The sequence below is a fragment of the Meles meles genome, chromosome 7, assembly GCF_922984935.1.
Source record: "Meles meles chromosome 7, mMelMel3.1 paternal haplotype, whole genome shotgun sequence".
Classification (NCBI taxonomy): domain Eukaryota; kingdom Metazoa; phylum Chordata; class Mammalia; order Carnivora; family Mustelidae; genus Meles; species Meles meles.
The window spans coordinates 95,286,620-95,307,415 of record NC_060072.1 but is presented as its reverse complement, the minus strand read 5'-3'; the positions used below and the strand labels follow the sequence as shown (position 1 = coordinate 95,307,415).

The window sequence follows — 20,796 nt, the reverse complement described above, 5'->3', positions numbered from 1 at the left end:
CATGCTTTACTGATTGAGCCATCCAGGTGTCCCAAAAAATTAGATAACCTTAAGAAAGTATATAATGACCACAAATTTAGTGATAAGTACTTTTACTGTGTCTATACTTACTCCTTCCAATATTTCCTATGCACAAATGTTAACATTTTACATACATATTTAATAATGTCTAAATGCCTCTTATATGATTTTGATAACTTGTTTTGTCACACAAATAACACAAAACTATTTTCAAATCACTAATTGTAGAACATGAACCATCATTTAAAAAATTTTTCTTTTTTTATTGAAGTACATTTGATAAGTAATGTTACCTTAGTTTCAGATGTACAACATAGTGATGCATCATCATTTTTGATGACTTGTGATATGCACATTTCAAGATTCCATCAGTTTTTCATGCTACTCCTAACTTTTGAAAATTTGTCTGCAATTGTTTATTATCAAATAAATAGATGTAAATTGTATGGTTGTATAAAGTATTTCTTAGAAATTTAGTTTTTCCAGAAAATAATACTTCTATAAATATTTTTGCAAACTTAATTTATTATGTCTTCAAATATATTTATTTATTTATATTATTTTCAAAAATTTGGGTAAAATCTTTTAGTTTTTTTTTTTTGGTTAATCTTCTCTTATTTTAATTCTGTTTTTAATACCACATGCCACTGTTGTTTTCTGCCATGAATGTTCACTTATATTTGCGCACATATTTATTCTTTCTGTTGATTTCCACTCTTTCTTGCATTTCCAAATTTCAATGTGGGGGATGTTTTCTTCTTTCTAAAGAGGTCTCTTTTTTTTCATTCTGTTGGTGATGGTGGTATCCTCCTGAGGAGCTGATTGGGTATGTCACTTTCTAACTCTCCATTCAGGGATACCACATTGGTAGCTAAACTGCTGTGGCGGCAATATTTCCATCACAGAAATTGGAAACTACAAATCAGTGCCTTTTTTTTTAAAGCCAGTTGTTAAATGTTTACTAGCCCATACCATATTGGTGGCAAATTCTCTCAATTGTTGTACATTTCAAAGTGACCTTATTTTACTTCACTTTAGAAGGGTATTTCCATAGAAAAAACATTCTAAGTGTCATTTATTTTCTCTCAGATCTTCTATTGTTTTTTTTTTCATGTTTATAATCTACTTTATTATAAAAGGAAATAGATTTTTACACACAACTATTTCTGGATAACAGAGTATTTAGAAAAGTTGTTCATTGTTTTGGCATCACACCCAGTGCTCCATGCAGTACGTGCCCTCCCTATTACCCACCACCTGGTTCCTTTTAGTTTTAGCTATTTTATAATTTGTCCTTAAAAAAAGTTTTCTTAAAAAAGTCTTCCATATTTAATCAAATTGTTATTTATATTCCCTCCAATGGAAAGAGAAGTTTGCTTTTATTCCTGGTTTGCTGAGAATTTTATTGATAATAAATTTTAAATTTTATAAACTATTCCATATTCATTGAGATTATAAAATGAATTTTCTAATTTGTTTCATTTTATTGTTTTTAAGTTTAATTTATTTAAATACTTTTATTATTAAGAAAATGTAAATTGTATATTTTAAAATATAAAGCAAATATATTCTTAGAACAAATTTTTAAAAATTATCCTTTGTGACAAGAACTTAACATAAGATCTACAGTCTTGGAGCAAATTTTTAAAAAAGATTTTATTTATTTATTTTGAAGAAATAGAGAGACTGCAAGGTGGGGAGGGGAGGAGAGAGAGAGGGAAGCAAGAGAATCTCAAGAAGACTCCACACTGAGCAAGGAGCTTGATGAAGGGCTTGATCCCAGGACTCTGATATCTTCACCTGGGCTGAAATCAAGAGTTGGACACTTAGCCAGTTGAACCACCAGGCATCCCTTGGGGCAAATTTTTAAGCATTCATTACAGTACTGTTAACTGGAGACACTATGCTGTACACCAGATCTCTAGAATATATTCATCTTGCATCTATGAGATCCATTTGTTGTACAGCATGTTCAAGTCCACTACTTCCTTATTGAATTTCTGTCTGGATATTCTGTGGTTAAAAATGGGGTATTTGAAATCTCCTACTATTTTGTATTGTTGTCTTTTTCTCCCTTTGATTTTTAAAAAAAAGATTTTATTTATTTATTTGAGAGAAAGAAAGTGAGCTCAAGCAGGGAGAGTGTCAGGCAAAGGCATAAGCAGACACCCCACTGAGTAAGGAACCTGATGTGGGACTTGATCCCAGAATTCCAGGATCATGACTTGAGTTGAAGGAAGATGGTTAACTGACTGAGCCACCCAGGTGCCCCTACCTTTGATTCTGCTAATGTTTGCTTTATATATTTAGGTGCTCCAACATTGGGTGTATATGTAATTTTTATATATTCCTGTTGATTCACTCTTTATCATTGTATAATCACCTTTGTGTCTTGTGACAGTTTTCAACTAAAGTCTTTGTCAGCACTATGCCGTGCCATGTTGGGGGAAGTATGATATGGGTAAAGTGAGTGGCTCCTCTTACTCTTTCCAATGTGTCTTATTTCTGTGCATCACCAGCATGCTGTAACCTCTTACCTGAAATCCAATGGTGTCATCTGTGGATGGTCGTTAAGTCTGTTTCTGTGTGGAGATGAGGGCTGGGACCTCTTTCTAATATCATTCTCGCTGGCTTGGTTTTTCTCAGAAGAAATAGTAATGTATCATGATGTATTACTGTTTTCACATATTGTTTGATTTGATTTACTAATTTACTAATGTTTTACTTAGGATTATTGTGTCTATCATCATGAGAGATACTGGCCTGTAAATTTTCTTTCTTTTAATATTCTTACCAGGCTTTCAGATCAGATTATTCTGGGCTTTTAAAATTTGTGTGTTTTGCTTTTCTCTCCCCACTTTTTGAGAAGTTTGTGTAAGACTGATGGTATTTGGAGTAATCTACTTGGAATGCCATTTGAGCTTGGCATTTGCATTATGGAAAAATTTTTCTTAATGGCTACATTTGTTTTTTATAGATATGGAAATACTAATATTTGAATTAATTGCATGTCATTTCTGGTGAGTTGCGCTTTTCTGGGAGATTTTTCCACTGAAATACATGTAAAAATTCATTGGCATACATCATTTAGAATGTCACTTCATTTCTTCTTAATATCTCTAGAATCTGTAATGATATATATAACAATATTTGGACCTCTGTAAAAATACAATGATAATTTATGTGTGTGCTTATTAATGTACTCTCTTTCCTATTCCATTTATCCTTTGATCTTGATACAATTACTATCTTAGTTACTATAGAGTCATAAGTCTTGAATTGAGGGGAGTTTTGTTCTTCAAAATTGTTCTTTCTTAGAACTCTTAGATATTCTCCATCCTTTGCATTTGTGTTTAAATTTTAGAATAAGATTGTCAAGTTTTGCAGAAAAATCTGCTGATTTTGGTAAGAATAAAATATACAGTCTATAAAATATATATACAATCTATAGAAAAATTTGGGGGGAAAATTGATATCTTAACACCATTGAGTCTTGCAATCTGTGGACATGATATATTTCTGTATTTACTTAGGTCTTCTTTAATTTATCACGGCCAGATTTTATATACCTCTTTACAAATCTTGCATGTATTTTGTCAGATTCATCTAAGTATTTTACATTTTTAAGTCAATTGGCTATGTTTTTATAATTTCAGTTTTTGATTATTTGTTGCTAGTATTTAGAAGAAAACTGATTTTTGTGTATTGATCTTGTATTCTTCAAGCTTGCTAAATTCACTTATTTGTTCTAGTAGTTAAAAAGATTCCAGAAAGTTTTCTACATAGATAACCATTTGGTGTGTAAATAAAGATAGATTCCTTTCTTCTTGTTTATTCTGGATGCTTGATTTTTTTTTCCTCTGCCTTATTTCATGACCTAGAATCTTCAGTAGAATGTTAAAGAGATATGTAGACTGAGGAAATTACCTTGTCTCTGATCTTTGAATGAAAGCATTCTATTTCTCAATATTTTATTATTAACAAAGCCAGTATGTAAATTCTTATCTCACTTTTGATTATATTTCTTTACTTTTCCAGATTAATGAAATAAATAAAATGCATTTATATCCTTTATGTATTTAATAAACATGCCAGCTTAAACTATGTTCAGAAAAAATGTCCCCTATGGTAAGTTATAGTTCAGTAGACAAGTGTTTGATAGTGCTAGATAGTGACAAAACTGAGAACCAGCTATTGATCATTAACTTATCACATTTCTTTCTTTTCCCTATATGCCCTCCTGCTGCATCACATTTCTTTCTAATGATGAGTAAATAACTTCACAAAGTAGAGATATAAATATAGACTAAGATTCAGCCAAATATATCTTCTGAAGTTTTCCAGACTCTTTGGTCTTTTGCCCTTAATTAGATGGGTCTATAAGCTACATCTGTCAGTAATCCTTGAACCCAAAAGATGACATATTGTTATGAATTGTGGTAGGCTTTTAGTTTCAGGGATTCTAAACACTTTTGGGACTCTTAAGCAGGAATTAGTTGCTTGATTTTTACCTACAAATAGTCTGGATTATAAACTACTATATAGACTATAAAGATAGTGTTTAAGTTTTTAAATTTAATACAAACTTTCATTAAAAGAGATTAAAACTTTAAACATTTTTAATGTCAAAATATTAAAGTACCAGGAATTTAATGTGGGAAAGAATAGAGGGTAAATAATTTAAATGGCATTTTTATGAAGCAAAATAATCAATTTTATAAGAGGAGATTCCAGGGATGGTTGAAGAAGTTTGAATAAATGTTCAGTATTCTTCATGATCATGGAGACTATCTTAGGATTCAAGTGTATTTGTTTTTCAGAGCCCCAAATTATTTTTAATCTAAAACTTAGGTGGGAATTTTTTTATATCAAGGACTCAAACATCAAGAATTATGAAGTTTTATCAATTTAGTCATGTAATAAAGAAGGAGCCAGGTGGTGGGTATTATGGAGGGCACGCATTGCATGGAGCACTGGGTGTGGTGCAAAAACAATGAATTCTATTATGCTGAAAAGAAAAAAAAAGAATGTACTAGCAAAAAAAAATAGGACATTTACATATGGCAGTTTTTAAAAAACAATTTATAAACTTCATCTGTTATTGAGGGAAGTGAAAAAGAGATGGTGTAGTGTGCAGGTATAGCAATATGGAGAGTCATTAATACCCCTGTGCCTGAAGGGAAAGTGAAAGATGAGGGAACAGTTACTAGAAAGTGGAGAAAGTGACTCCTAGAATTATAGGAGTTCTAACTTTTGGTAGAAGGATTTAGCCAACTATAGGCAACTCCAACAGGAATAAATGGACAAAATAGATACTCAACTCCACTCTCCTTCTAAACTCTTATCTCTTATTAGATTTTTCTCATTGGATAAACTCTCCTTGAAGCCAGAGATCAAGGGCATTTACTTATGACATTTGTAAGGCATCTTATGAAGCATGGAAACAATGGAAATAGATCTGTATAGGCATAGAGAAAATATTCAAAATATTCTGGAGGGTAAGGTCATTTGTCCATTTTAGTACTGGTGCACATTTGGCCAACCTCAATCATCAAGATTTATGGCAGGATTATGATAGGGTTTAGTTCTATCCAACTGTTCAGAACTTATAATATGTGTGATGTCCAAGGCAGTGATCCTGGATCTTCTTTTTTTCGTTTTAGATTCAGAATACAGCTTCCTTATGGTAGACCAATGTCAATTTGTTCTAAACACATCTCTTATAAATTAGGCATTGATTTTTTGTGTGTGTCATATTTATTTTCCATCATTTAAAAATTTTGTAATATTTTGTAGGTTTGCTTAAGTTAAGAGAAGGTATAGCTATTAATGTATTTCCTATGAACATAAAGTCATGTTTTCTCTTAAGGGGTATTATTTCAATAGAGATTCATCTGTAAGAAGAGTAAAGAATGATCTAGAATGTGGGCTTTAGGATGTTTTGAGGAAGTTAATCTGAATTAGGACTGATTGATGAGGAAGATGGAATGACTTGTTAACTTAAAGAACTATGTTTAGGGAACTCTGATATTTTGAAAACTTGATTCTTAGATTTTAGCATTCCCTTACTTCTTTGAGGATAATGCAATTCTTTTGAATGAGTCACTGAAGCCTTGTCTCACTTGTTTGTTTCTCAAAGTGTAAATGAATGGGTTCAACATGGGAGCTATGGACGTCATTAGCACTGTCACACTCTTATTAACAGCCACTGAGTCCTTTGCTGAAGGTTTGACATAGATGAAGATACAGCTTCCATATGTGATGGAAACAACAATCATGTGAGAAGAACAGGTAGAAAAGGCCTTTTTTCTTTGCTGGGCAGAGGGGAATCTTATAATGGTCTTGATAATGTATACATAGGACAGAACAACACACAGAAGGGTTGTGATGAAGGCCAATACAGCACAGGTGATCACCATTTGCTCTAAAAGCCATGTATCTGAGCATGAAATCTTCAAGATAGGAGATGAATCACAGAAGAAATAATCAATTATGTTTGAGTCGCAGAATTCTAGATTTACTATCATGATAAGTGGTGGGAGTATGATCAACACACCAGCTGCCCAACAGCAGAGGACAAACTTTCCACAGACTTTGTTGTTCATGATGGTTATATAATGCAGGGGTTTGCAGATGGCTACATAGCGATCATAAGACATGATGGCCAAAAGAAAAAATTCTGTTACCCCAAATGCATCAATAAAAAACACTTGAATGACACAGATACTGTAAGTTATTGATCTGTCACCTGTTGCTATGTTGTATAAATACCGAGGAATACAAGCAGATGTGAATGAAATTTCTAATAAGGCAAAATTCTGTAGGAAGAAGTACATGGGTGTTTTGAGGTGGGAGTCTACCAAAGTGAGGAATATGATGGTCAGATTCCCAGTTATACTTAACACGTAAGTGAGAAATAGAAACATAAAAATAGGAATCTGAAGTTGAGGGTCATCTGTCAGTCCGAGGAGAATGAAGGTTGTTATTGTCTGATTTCTCATCATTGACCTCCAGTTTCTTTATTAGTTCAAGAAAAGTTCAGAGAAATTTCAAATAGAGTGGAATCAAAGGTAAGTCTTACAGTATCCTATCTTGTTAGAGTGTAGAGAGTCACACTCTGTTGCTTTGACCTCTATATTAAAAACAAAACAGATTCATAACAAAATCATAGTCTTAAAAAGCCTCGGTGATCTGAAGATCTAGAAGATCCAAAGAAACTTAAACAAAATAAAGTACATAAAGTAATACTTTCTTCATAGGAGAGAAACTTCTCTCAACTGCTCTCAACAAAAGCTGAGGTGATAAAGATGGTGGCATTTGCCATAGGTTATAGTAAAAGAAACCACCCAAAATGTTAATGTAACTTTAATGGCTGCAGAAGAGCCCTTGTGACAGATTGGAATTTCAAGTTTCTCTAGTCAGAGCGAATTTTCTCATGTAACTCCCACAAATCCACGCCAGGTACTCAAGCAGTATATCAAAGCTTGGGGGAAGGGACAGATATTGTCCCAGATGGAAGTCAAATGTCTTCTGAATATATTTCAAGTTTTCAAATGCAGAAGAATGAGGAAGAGGATAAAATGAATAATAAAAAGATAATAAAAAGATAAAGAGCTAAAAGAAACCCTTTTAATATATTCCAAATCAACACAAGATGCATGGGAATCAGTCTCCAAAAATGGGGGCAGTCTACCAGAGCAGAGAAAAATCTCCTAGGATCCAGAAAGCTGGGAATGGGCTGAAGAAAACTCACCAGGTTGCAGACAATGGAATGGCATCTTTGTAATACTGAAAGGGCAACAACAACAAAAAACTAAAATTCTTGTTCAGCAAAAAGCCCATCAGATATAAAGCAAGATAAGACATTTGTACACAAAAAATGCTGAGATAAGCTATTTCCCTTAGAGTTCCACTTAAAAGAATGCTAAAAGTTCTTTCTCACTTTTTTTTTTTTTTGAGAGAGAGAGAGAGAGAGAAAACAATGTGTGAGTAGGGGAGAGGGAAAGAGAAAATCTTAAGCAGGCTCCACACCCAGCCCAGAACAATCTCATGACCCTGAGATTGTGCCCTGAGCTGAAATCAAGAGTCAGATGATTAACAAACTGAGCCACCCAGGTACCCAAGAATGCCAAAAGTTCTTTGTGCTAAAAATATATTATATCAAATGGAAACTGGGTACACACAAACAGATTACCAGAAATCTTGATTTTGGCTCAGATTGTGAGATTGAACCCCACATCAGGCTCTCCTCTGAGCCTGGAGCCTGCTTCTCTTCCTCTCTCTCTGCTCCTACCCCTGTTCATGCACTCTCTCTCTCTCAAACAAATAAATAAATCTTTAAAAAAAGTACTGTAACATCATTTGCATTTATACCTAGAAATCTTCTCTATTCACTAGTTGACTCTAAACCTCATAATCAGTTTTATGCTTTTGCTGGAAATTTTGGAAAGTGATAAAATTTAGCTGCATTGTCATTAAACAGGCTTTCTAGATCTATTTTTAAAGTGAGATTTCTGTTTAACTACTGTCACCAAAAGTAGTTTTTGTTTCTGTTTTGTGTGTGTGTGTGTTTTTTTTTTTCTCATTTTATTTATTTTTTCAGCGTAACAGTATTCATTCTTTTTGCACAACACCCAGTGTGTGTGTTTTGAGAAGGAACTCTGATTTTCAGGCTCCCTCCTCTCTTTCTAATGTTTCTCTGACAGTATATGTAGACACAGAAATCATTTTAGTACATAATTTACTTCAGATGATGTATATCGAGTGCACTGGCTTAGTGAAGAGCAAAGTAATCACAGCCTACTTCTTCCTGAGTTATTCTTCTTTAATAATTGCAAAAGTTTCCCTTTGGTTGATTTTGTGCAATTATAAGTGAATAAATATTTTCTTACACTGTTCATCATGTAAGAGAAAAAGTCTCTTTCAAAGGTCTTGTAAACATCATGAACTCTCTTGACTTATAAATATTGCTATTTTTACAGTATCAAATTTAACATTTGTTTTATTTGCTAAATATGCAATTAAATTAATAAAATTATTTCATTTATATGTCTTTGGAGACCCAGGTACCCAAGACATGATGAAACTTTTCTATGTTTTGCAAGAAACAATATTGGAAACAAGCTCTCATATGTAAGAGGGTGCAATGGAGTTAGAAGACACATACAAGTTGCTGGGCTAAAAACTATGACCGTATTTTAAGATAAAAGTCTAGATTATTCTTTCTATCATGTGTCATATTTGGAGAATTATAAGACATATTTTTTCTTCTTTATTATGATTTTATTAAAGAAATAAGTGTATTACTGAAAAGCCTTACTCTGATAAGCCAAAAGAAAAAAAATGTAAAATCACATAAGGTAGAAATAACTGATCCAATTATTTGGGAGTATATTTTTTTAAACTTTGCCCTTTGTGATTGTACCCAGAAACATTATGTACTAATGTGACTAGTAAATGCATGACATATAATTGAATACATCACTTGTCAAATATCCTATTATCCTTAAAAAATTCTGTGTACCTATTTACATCTCAGTACTTAGAGATAATCATCTATTTAATTTCAGGTTTATCATTATATTTTAAACTTATCTCTTTTGTCAAGATTTTGTGGTTTTTCCTTAAGAATTTTCCATTTTTAATGTGACAATACACCTCATGTTTATGATCTAAAAATTTAAAAAAATATATTTTTATTTATTTATTTGTCAGAGAGAAAGAGACAGCATAAGCAGGGGGCAGCAGGTAGAGGGAGAAGCAGGCTCCCCGCTGAAAAAGGAGCCCAATGTAGGACTCCATCCAAGGACCCTGTGTTCATGACATGAACTGAAGGCAGATGCTCAACTGACTCTGCCACCCAGGAAGCCCACACTTCATGTTTTAATCATGACTAATTACAATCTTTAGACTCCTCTTAGTTTTTGTTTCTAAATTATACAAGCTTTGTTAATAGCATCCTTGTAGAAATATTTCACATTTGTCATTAATAATATCACTGAAATTTCTAGGACAAGGATGTGCTTATTTTTTAAATGCATTTGAATGTCACCAAAGTGACATCCATAATGTTTTTATCAATATTATACTTCAAAGCCAGTGCATGAATATTTGCCTTTGCTTACATGAAACTCACTGTTGCATTCTATTTTTTTAAAAAAAGTTTTAGGGTCTCTTGGGTGGCTCAATTGGTTAAAGCATCTGCCTTTAGCTCAAGTCATCATCTCAGGATCCTGGTGTGGAGCCCTGTATGGAGCTTCCTGTTTAGTGGGGAGCCTGCTAGTCTTTTTCCCTCTGCCCCTCACCACTCGTGCTCTCTCTTTCTTTCTCAAATAAATAAAACCTTTAAAAAAAGTTTTAAAGGATATTGGCACTTTGTTTGGTGTAGTAATTGTACTGGCTCTGAAATCACCCATATAATGGTTACCTATTCAACCTGTATGTAAAACTATCACATAAAACAAAACAAAACAAAAAATTTTCTCCTCCCTGCCTTCTGCAGATAAAGTTTTCCCTAGAGGGGTGCCTGGTTGGCTCAGTGATAGAGCATGAGACTCTTGATCTTGCGATTATGAGTTTGAGCCCCACATGGGGTATGGAGAGTTCTAAAAATCGTTTTCTTAAAAAAAAATATTTTCCCTAGAGAGTTTTCTCTTTGTTGTTGCTGGTTATACCTTATTAACTCATCTTTCTGTAGGATACTAACAACAAAAAACCTTAAGGGCTTTGTAAATCTGTTTTGGACCATAGCTACTCCATAACAGTTCCTAAATTATCACCAGTTTTACTAATAATAGTAGCTAGTCTGTACTTTATGTTTTGAATAAGAATCTCCAGGGGTAACAGGTTTCTTAAATTGATGAGTTAAAAGAAAAATTTCCCAGGAGATCTCATTTAGTTTATTATGTGAATGGTTGTAATTGCTTCCTTTAAAATATTGCCTTTGCCAACCCCTACTCTGTGTCCAGTTCCCACAGCTTAAACTGCTCTCATATTAGGGAGGGAGGACTGACCTAGGGCCATAGCTTTCTGCTGAGCTGTTACACATACCAGCTGCTCAGTGTGATATATTTGAAAGCATTAGCTTTACAAGCCACCCACATTCTCTCCATTGTCCTCTCCTCAGCCTGGAATGTCCTAGGACATCTCATAGTAATGTTCTCAGCCCCGAGTAGTCTGGGCAATATCCAACACATCCTTCTTCTTTTTTTTTTTTAAAGAAAAGATTTTATTTATTTGAGAGAGAGTGAGAGATCACAAGCAGGAGGAGGGGCAGAGGGAGAGGGAGAAAATGACTCCTTGCTGAGCAGGGAGTCCCATGTGGGGCTCCATCCCAGGACCCTGGGATCATGACCTGGACCAAAAGCAGATGCTTAACCAACAAATCTTTCTTTTCCTTTTCTCTTATTCTCTTTTATTTTCAAATTTATTAAGAGGCAATGTTGGGAAAATAACTGACCCTAAACTGTGACTGATTGAGTTATAGTGATTGGCTTTCAGAGATTTTTTTCCCCCATTCTAAAAGAGTTCATGGGTCACTAAATAAATGAGTGTCAGGTAATATGTCATTAACTATCTATATCTAATCTATATATATCATCTATATCTATCTAATAAAATAATAATATTTTGGTGAACTATTTACACAAATATCATACAGCCTTGATGAAAATATTTCATTCAGTAAAGATCTTATAACACATTCTTACAATTATTTAAATAGCTTTTCATCACAACACTGGTAAAAAATAGATCTAATCTGTTACTTAGAGGAAATTGTCATCTAAATGACAATTCACAGTAAGTGAAATCACAACCATTATACTTACTTTTCTTTGTGTAATAGCTCCAGCTGATTGGTAGTCCTGAAGGTTAAAAAGATTAAGAGGAAAATGTTAACAAGGGCTTGTGTGTGGGTTTCTGGTCCCTCTTATTCATGGCCTATCGTATTCACTGGGGCTCTGAGATGGCCTACATCTCTGGGTTTCTTATTTCTAACACATTGAAAATATTTTCTTACTTAGACCTTTTCGTTTCTAATGTAGGAAATATCCTCTAGTTCTCTCTCCACTTAAAAGTAGAATACTATTCAGGGACTTCCAGAGTATGAGGAACTCTATTTGGTTTGAAGAGCTGGTAATTCTTATCACTCTAATTTTACACTAATAAGACTATTTTTTGGAAAGTGAATTGCTGGTAAGACAGAAGCTAAGTATATAAACAAAGGGCTCTTGTGTCTCAGATTAAAAAAAATCAGTAATGAATCCCTTGTGTAAGGTACTTGAGCAAGAATCCTGAAAGATGCAATGGTGAGGAGGGTTTCTTAGAGACTGAAGACTCAACAGAAACACCAGACACAGTCTGAAACAAAACAGTGACATCAGTTGATAAGGAAAGAAACAGACTTCTTAAAATTTTGTTTTCATCATTTATAGCAGCTAAATGATCATAAAAGACCATTTTCCTTTTTCTTTATTATTTTTATTATATTTACTTATAAAGTAAAAATACAGATAATTAAAAAAGGAAAAATGTAACAGAATAAGTTAGCATACTTTCAATATTCTTGAGTATATCTTTTTTAATGGGTTATATACATTTCTATAATATATTTCTAGTCACAATATTCAATGTTTTATTACTTATTTATTTCTAAAGATTTATTTATTGGATGGAGGGAGAGAGTGAAAGGAGTGGCAGAGGGAGGAGTGGGAAATAATCTCAAGCAGACTGTGGGGAACCCAACATGGGACTTGATCTCATGACCCTGAAACCATGACCAGGGCTAAAAACAAGACTTGGGCACTTTACTGACTCATCACCCAGATGACCCCAGACAAATAGATTTTTTAAAAAGATTTTATTTATTTATTTGATAGAGAGATATCACAAGTAGGCAGAGAGGCAGACAGAGAGAGGAAGGGAAGCAGGCTCCCCGCTGAGCAGAAAGTCCAATGCAGGGCTCCATCCCAGGACCCCGGGATCATGACCCGAGCCGAAGGCAGAGGCTCAACCCACTGAGCAACCCAGATGCCCTGACAGCTGGATTTTAGGACAAAGTTTAATATCCGAATTAAGGAAGATCATTTCAAAATGATGGAGATCAATTTATTAAAATGGCATAGAAATTCTCAGATTTTATGCTCTTAATAACAGAGTTTCAAATTATCTGAAACAAAAACTGGTAGGATGTAAAGAAAAATGGACAAATACATAATAGGATATTTCAATACTTTCTCAATAACTGGCAGAACAAATAAGCAGGAAATCAGTAAGGATATGGAGGATTTGAACAATGCTATATCAACTAATGACTAACGGATAGAACAACTAGGCAGAAGATTAACAAGGAAAATGAGGACTTGAAAACTTATGAACCAGTGAGGTTTAACTGACATCTATAGAATAATCCACCCAATAAGAGGAGAATATATTCATTTTAAATGTATACTGAACATTTGTCAAGATAAACCATATTTTGAACCATAAAACAAATCTTAGTGCAAGAACATTCAGCTTTCACAAAATGTGTTCTTAAAGTTGTGTATTAAAAGAGGGATCTCCAGGAAATCCATAAATATCCAGAAACTGAATAGCACACTTAAAAATTACTCATGTTCCAAAAAATAAACCTAAGGGAAAATTATAAATATGGCTTCACTGGTGAATTTTACTAAACATTCAAAGAATAAATGCCAGTCCTTTTCAAAGAGTGCTAAAAATTTGAAGACAGGGACACTTCCAAATTCATTTATATCAGGTCAGTGTTACCCTGATTCCCAAGTCAGACATGTTACTACAGCTGGAGAATTTTGGTCTGCATATCAGCCCAGCCAGGATGAAACTCATATTGCTTGAACTTTGCTTCCCTATCTTCAGCAACTTTCTGATATTTTTTCAATGCTAACTTTGTAGAATTCTGAGCTCTTCTCCTCTAGCCAGTTGCTCTTTATAGAATACATCCTGCCTCTTTATCACTCGATCTTTCTCTTCCAGTTGTTTAGCCAGGTGCTTCCTTGGTTTGTTCTTCTTCACTTGATATCCTTCTGTGAAGAATTGCTCTGGTTAACTGTTCATTGGCAGAAGTCCTCTCAGTTCAGTTTTTTGCCTTACTTTAGTTGTTTCTGATTTTCCAACTCTCTCTTGGTTTGCTCCAATGCCTGCTCCTCAGCCACTCTTCTTTTCAATTCTTCATCAGAAACTGAGGAAACATAAGCACCAGAATACTGTTAAGACTTTGGACCAGATGGGAAGGTTTCCTTCATACAATCATTCACATTTTCCAAAAGTCAGACATCTTTTTACCATGGTGATGTTCTCATTCTCCTCCACCTGGAAGTTACTTTGTGGGTGCTGGTGATCTCATGGCTCTTGCTTCTGTCCCTACAGAGACTTAGTATGGACACAAGAGCACTATGGACCCCACCAGGAAAATCCACATGGACATGTCCAGACTCTTTGCAGGAAGGGAGCAAGGCCAAAACCCCAAGAAGAGGCAAGGAGAATGTGCCTTTTTTTAGGATTGTCTTAAATTCTCTTTTTCCTACTTCATTATTAGTGTATAGAAATACAGTGGATTTATGTACATTGATTTTGTATTCTGTGACTTTACTGAATTCACTTATCAGTTCTAGTAGTTTTTTGGTGGCTCCTTAGGTTTTTTTTTTTAATATATATATAGTATTATGTCATTTGAAAACAGTTAAAATTTTACTTATTTCTTACCAATTTGGGTGTCTTTTTTATTTTTTCTTGTCTGATCATTGTGGCTAGAACTTCCAGTATTATGGGGAAAGTTCTCAGTTTTTCACCACTGAGTATGATGCTAGCTGTGGATTTTTTCATATACAGCTTTTATTAGGTTAAGATATGTTCCTTATTTTTTTTCCACTTTTTAAAAATTTCTTTTCAGTGTAACAGTATTCATTGTTTTTGCACCACACCTAGTGCTCCATGTAATATGTGCCCTCCCTACTACCCACCACCTGGTTCCCCAACCTCCCACCCCCCACCCCTTCAAAACCCTCAGGTTGTTTTTCAGAGTCCATAGTCTCTTATGGTTCATCTCCCCTTCCAATTTCCCTCAACTCCCTTCTCCTCTCCATCTCCCCATGTCCTCCATGGTCTTTGTTATGCTCCACAAATAAGTGAAACCATATGATAATTGACTCTCTCTGCTTGACTTATTTCGCTCAGCATAATCTCTTCCAGTCCCGTCCATGTTTCTACAAAAGTTGGGTATTCATCCTTTCTGATGGAGGCATAATACTCCATCGTGTATATGGACCAAGGTATGTTCCTTCTAAACCTACTTTGTTGAGGGTTTTTTATCATGAAAGAATGTTGTATTTTGTCAAATGCTTTTTTTGCATCTATTGAAATGGTCATATGGTTTTTGTCCTTGCTCTATTTGATGTGATGTATCACATTGATTGATTTGCAAATATTGAACCACACTTACATCCTGAGAATAAATCCCAGTTGATCATGGTGAATGATTTTTAAAATGTATTTTTTGACTCAGTGTGCTAATATTTTGTTGAGGATTTAAATTTTTTAAATTTTTAATTTATTAATTTTTAATTTAACGTGTAATATATTATTTGCTTCAGAGATACAGGTTTGTGAATCATCATTGTTGAGGATTTTTGCATATATGTGTACCAGATATATTGGTTTGTAGTTCTCTTTTTCTGGGGCATTTTTATCTGGTTTTGGTGCCAGAGTAATTCTGGCCTCATAGAATGAATTTGGAAGCTTTCCTTCATCTTATATTTTTTGGAGTGGTTTGAGAAAAATAGGTATATACTGTTCTTTAAATATTTGGTAAAATTCACCTGTGAAGCCATCTGGCTCTGGACTTTTGCTTGTTGGGAGTTTTCTGATTACTGATTCAATTTCATTGCTGGTAAGTGGTCTGTCTGAATTTTCTATTTCTTCTTGATACAGTTTTGGGAGGTTATATGTTTCTAGGAATTTATCCATTACTTCTAGGTTGTCCAATTTATTGGCATATAATTTTTCCTACTATTCTCTTATAATTGTATTTCTGTGTTGGTAATTATAATTCTGTATTTCTGGTTGGTATTGTATTTCAGTGTTGGTTGTCATTTCTTCTCTTTCATTTATTTCTTTTTTTAAGTTTTTACTTACTTATTTGAAAGAAAGAAAAAGAGAGAAAGCATGCATGAGTGGAGTGAGGGGCAGAGGAGAAGTCTCAAGCAGACTTTGAGCTGAGCATGGAAATCAAAGAGAAAATTTAAAAAAATAATGGGGACAAATGAAAATGAAAACACAATGGTCCAAAATCTTTTTTTAAAATTTCTTTTCAGCGTAACAGTATTCATTGTTTTTGCACCACACCCAGTGCTCCATGCAATACGTCCCCTCCCTAATACCCATCACCTTGTTCCCCCAACCAAGAGCTGGATGGCTAACTGACTGAGCCACCCAGGTGCCACTCCTCTTTCATTTCTGATTTTGTTTGCGTTTTCTCTGTCTTTTTTGGATGGGTCTGGCTAAAGGTTTACCAATTTGCTGATCTTTGAAAAGAACCAGCTTCTGGTTTCATTGATCTGTTTTATTCTTTTCTTCAATTCTTTTTTCATTTATTTCTCTTCTAATTTTTATTATTTCTTTCCTTCTACTGGTTTTAGATTTTTTTCTTTCTTTTTTTTCGGTTTTAGATTTTATTTGTTCTTTTTCCTAGCTCCCTTAGGTATAAGGTTAGGTTTTTTATTCTAGATTTTTCTTGCTTCTTGAGGAGGTCTGTATTGCTGTAAACTTCCCATTTAGGACAGCTTTTGCTGCATATCAAAGATTAAAAGCTTCTGCACAGCAAAGGAAACAGTCAGCAAAACAAAGAGGCAACCCACAGAATGGGAGAAGATATTATAAATGACAGTACAGGCAGAAGGTTGATATCCAGGATCTATAAAGAACTTCTCCAACTCAACAGACACAAAACAGATAATCATATCAAAAAATGGGCAGAAGACACTTCTCCAATGAAGACATACAAATGGCTATCAGACAGATGAAAAAATGTTCATCGTCACTAGCCATCAGGGAGATTAAAATTAAAACCACATTGAGATACCACCTTATACCAGTTAGAATGGCCAAAATTAGCAAGACAGGAAACAACGTGTGTTGGAGAGGATGTGGAGAAAAGGGAACCCTCTTCCACTGTTGGTGGGAATGCAAGTTGGTGCGGCCACTTTGGAGAACAGTGTGGAGATTCCTGAAGAAATTAAAAATAGAACTTCCCTATGACCCTGCAATTGCACTGCTGGGTATTTACCCCAAAGATACAGCTGTAGTGAAAAGAAGGGCCATCTGTACCCCAATGTTTATAGCAGCAATGACCACGGTCGCCAAACTGTGGAAAGAACCAAGATGCCCTTCAATGGACGAATGGATAAGGAAGATGTGGTCCATATACACGATGGAGTATTATGCCTCTATCAGAAAGGATGAATACCCAACTTTTGTAGCAACATGGATGGAACTGGAAGAGACTATGCTGAGTGAAATAAGTCAAGCAGAGAGAGTCAATTATCATATGGTTTCACTTATTTGTGAAGCATAACAAATAACATGGAGGACATGGGGAGATGGAGAAGAGAAGGGAGTTGAGGGAAATTGGAAGGGGAGATGAACCATGAGAGACTATGGACTCTGTAAAACAACCTGAGGTCTTGAAGGGGCAGGGGGTGGGAGGTTGGGGGAACAAGGTGATGGGTATTAGGGAGGGGACGTATTGCATGGAGCACTGGGTGTGGTGCAAAAACAATGAATACTGTTATGCTTAAAAGAAATAAAAAAAAAGATTTGGACCATTGTGTGTTCATTTTCATTTGTCCCCATTATTTTTTAAAATTTTCTCTTTGATTTCTTGGTTGGTCTATTCATTGTTTAATAGCATGTTATTTAACCTCTATGTGGGTAAATTTGTGGCTTTCCAGATATTTTTTGGTGGTTGATGTCTTTTTTCATAATGTTGTGGTTGAAAAAGATGTATGGTATGACTTTGATCTTTTTGAATTTGTTGAGACTTATTTTGTGGCCTGATGTGTGATCTATTTTGTAATATGTTCTATATGCTCCAAAAGAATGTATATTCTGCTATTTTAGGGTGGAATATTCTGAATATATCCATTAGATCCATCTGGACCAATATGTCATTTAAAGTCACTGTTGCCTTATAAATTACCTGTTTAGATGATATGTCCATTGATGTAAGTAGGATGTTAAAGTCTCCTGTTATTATTTTATTTCTATCATTTATTTCCTTTATGTTTATTATTAGTATTTTTATGTATTTGGGTGCTCCCATGTTGGGTGCAAAAATATTTGCAATTGTTATATTTTTCTGTTGGATTGTCCCATTTATGGTTATAAAGTTTCCTTCTTTGTCTTTTGTTATAGTCTTTGTTTTAAAATCTATTTTTTTCTGATATAAGTACTACTACCCCAGTTTTCTTTTCACTTCCACTGGCATGATAAATACTTTTTCCATTCCTCATTTTCAATTTTCTTGTTTTTAGGTCTGAAATAAGTCTCTTGTAGGCAGCATGTAGATAGGTTTTGCTTTTTTGTCTATTTCATCACTATATATCTTTTGATTGGAGTGTTTAGTCTGTTTACAGTGAAAGTAATTATTGATAGACTTGTGCTTATTGCCATTTTGTTACTTGTTTTATGGTTATTTTTGTAGTTCTTTGTTCCTTTCTTCTCTTGCTCTCTTCTTTTGGGGTTTGATGGCTTCTTTTTTTAGTCAAATATTTGGATTACTTTCTCTTAACTTTTTACCCATCTATTACTGGTTTTTTGATTTGAAGTTTCCATAAGGTTTTATGCAACATTTTATGTACATAGCAGTCTAATATTAAGTTGACGGTCACTTCAAGTGTGAACCCATTCTAAAAACACTAAATGTTTACACCTCCTGTGCTCCTCTATTTTACATACATGGTGTTATACTATAAATCCTTTTTTGGTGAATCTCTTGACTGATTTTTATAGGTATACTTAAAATTATTGCTTTTCTACTTCTTACTTTTTAAATTAAAAACAATTAAAAATATTTTATTGGGGTGGGAGTCAAGATGGCGGAGAAGTAGCAGCCTGAGACTACATCAGGTAACAGGAGATCAGCTCGATAGCTTATCTAAACATTGCAAACACCTACAAATCCAACGGGAGAGCGAAGAGAAGAAGAACAGCAACTCTAGAAACAGAAAATCAACCACTTTCTGAAAGGTAGGACTGGCGGAGAAGTGAATCTAAAATGACGGGAAGATAGACTGCGGGGGGAGGGGCCGGCTCCCGGCAAGCGGCGGAGCAATGGAGCACAAAATCAGGACTTTTAAAAGTCTGTTCCACTGAGGGACATTGCTCCAGGGGCTAAACCGGGGTGAAGCCCACGCGGGGCCAGCGTGGCCCCAGGCCCCGCAAGGTCACAGAAGGATCGGGGGTGTCAGAGTGTCAGAGAGCTTGCAGGTATTAGAACGGAGAAACCGGTTGCAAAGACAGAGCCGAGGACTGAACTCTCAGCTCGGGGTTACCTTGAACTGGTCGCGGGCTGGGTGAGCTCGGAGCGCGGCTAGAGGCTGGGGATACGGGAGTGATTGGGTGCTGTCCTCTGGGGGCGCACTGAGGAGTGGGGCCCCAGGCTCTCGGCTCCTCCGGGCCGGAGACTAGGAGGCCGCCATTTTCATTCCCGTCCTCCGGAACTCTACGGAAAGCGTTCAGGGAACAGAAGCTCCCAAAAGCGAACCCGAGCCGATTACTTAGTCCGGCCGCCGGTAAGGGCAGTGCAAACCCGCCTCGGGCAAAGACACTTGAGAATCACTACAACAGGCCCCTCCCCCAGAAGATCAACAAAATATCCAGCCAGGACGAAGTTCATCTATCAAGGAGAAAGCAGATTCAATTCCTAAGACAGCAGAGCAATTCCAGAGGAGGAGAAAGCAAAGCACGGAACTCATGGCTTTCTCCCCATGATTCTTTAGTCTTGCGGCTACTTCAATTTTTTTTTCTTTTTTCAATTTTTTTTCTTTTTCAATTTTTTTTTCTTTTTTCTTTTTTCTTCTTCTGCTAAATTTTTTTAAAACTTTTACCCTTTTCTTTTTTAATGTTTTTTGACTAGGTCATCTAAATATATATATTTTTTCTTTCTTTTTTATATTTTTTATTTGTTTTATTATTTTTTAAATTTTTTTCTTTTCTTTTTTTTTTTTTTCTTTTTTTTTCAGAACCTGTTTTTTATCCCCTTTCTCCCCCCCACAATTTGGGGTCTCTTCTGATTTGGTTACAGCGCATTTTTCCGGGGTCTTTGCCACCCTATTAGTAGTTTATTTGCTCCTTCATATCCTCTTATCTGGACAAAATGACAAGGCGGAAAAAATCACCACAAACAAAAGAACAAGAGACAGTACCGAAGGCTAGGGACCTAATCAACACAGACATTGGTACTATGTCAGATCAAGAGTTCAGAATGACGATTCTGAACATTCTAGCCGGGCTCGAAAAAGGCATGGAAGATATTAGAGAAACCCTCTCTGGAGATATTAAAGCCCTTTCTGGAGAAATTAAAGAACTAAAATCTAACCAAGTTGAAATAAAAAAAGCTATTAATGAGGTGCAATCAAAAATGGAGGCTCTCACTGCTAGAATAAATGAGGCAGAAGAAAGAATTAGTGATATAGAAGACCAAATGACAGAGAATAAGGAAGCCGAGCAAAAGAGGGACAAACAGCTACTGGACCATGA

At 35.0% G+C, this 20,796-nt stretch overlaps 1 protein-coding gene and 1 pseudogene across 1 annotated transcript; both read right to left on the bottom strand.

Moving 5' to 3' along the window:
- Positions 1 to 6,086: 6,086 nt before the first annotated feature.
- Positions 6,087 to 7,025, bottom strand: LOC123947087 (olfactory receptor 6C2-like). Its single transcript, XM_046013060.1, has one exon. It carries the CDS (start codon positions 7,023 to 7,025, stop codon positions 6,087 to 6,089), a length of 939 nt encoding a protein of 312 aa, XP_045869016.1.
- A 6,791-nt stretch (positions 7,026 to 13,816) lies between these two features.
- Positions 13,817 to 18,256, bottom strand: LOC123946452 (annotated as a pseudogene).
- Between the last annotated feature and the right edge of the window lie 2,540 nt (positions 18,257 to 20,796).

Excerpts from the sequence above, each read along its gene's own strand:
- LOC123947087 (XM_046013060.1), bottom strand. The coding sequence starts at position 7,025 with ATGATGAGAAATCAGACAATAACAACCTTCATTCTCCTCGGACTGACA.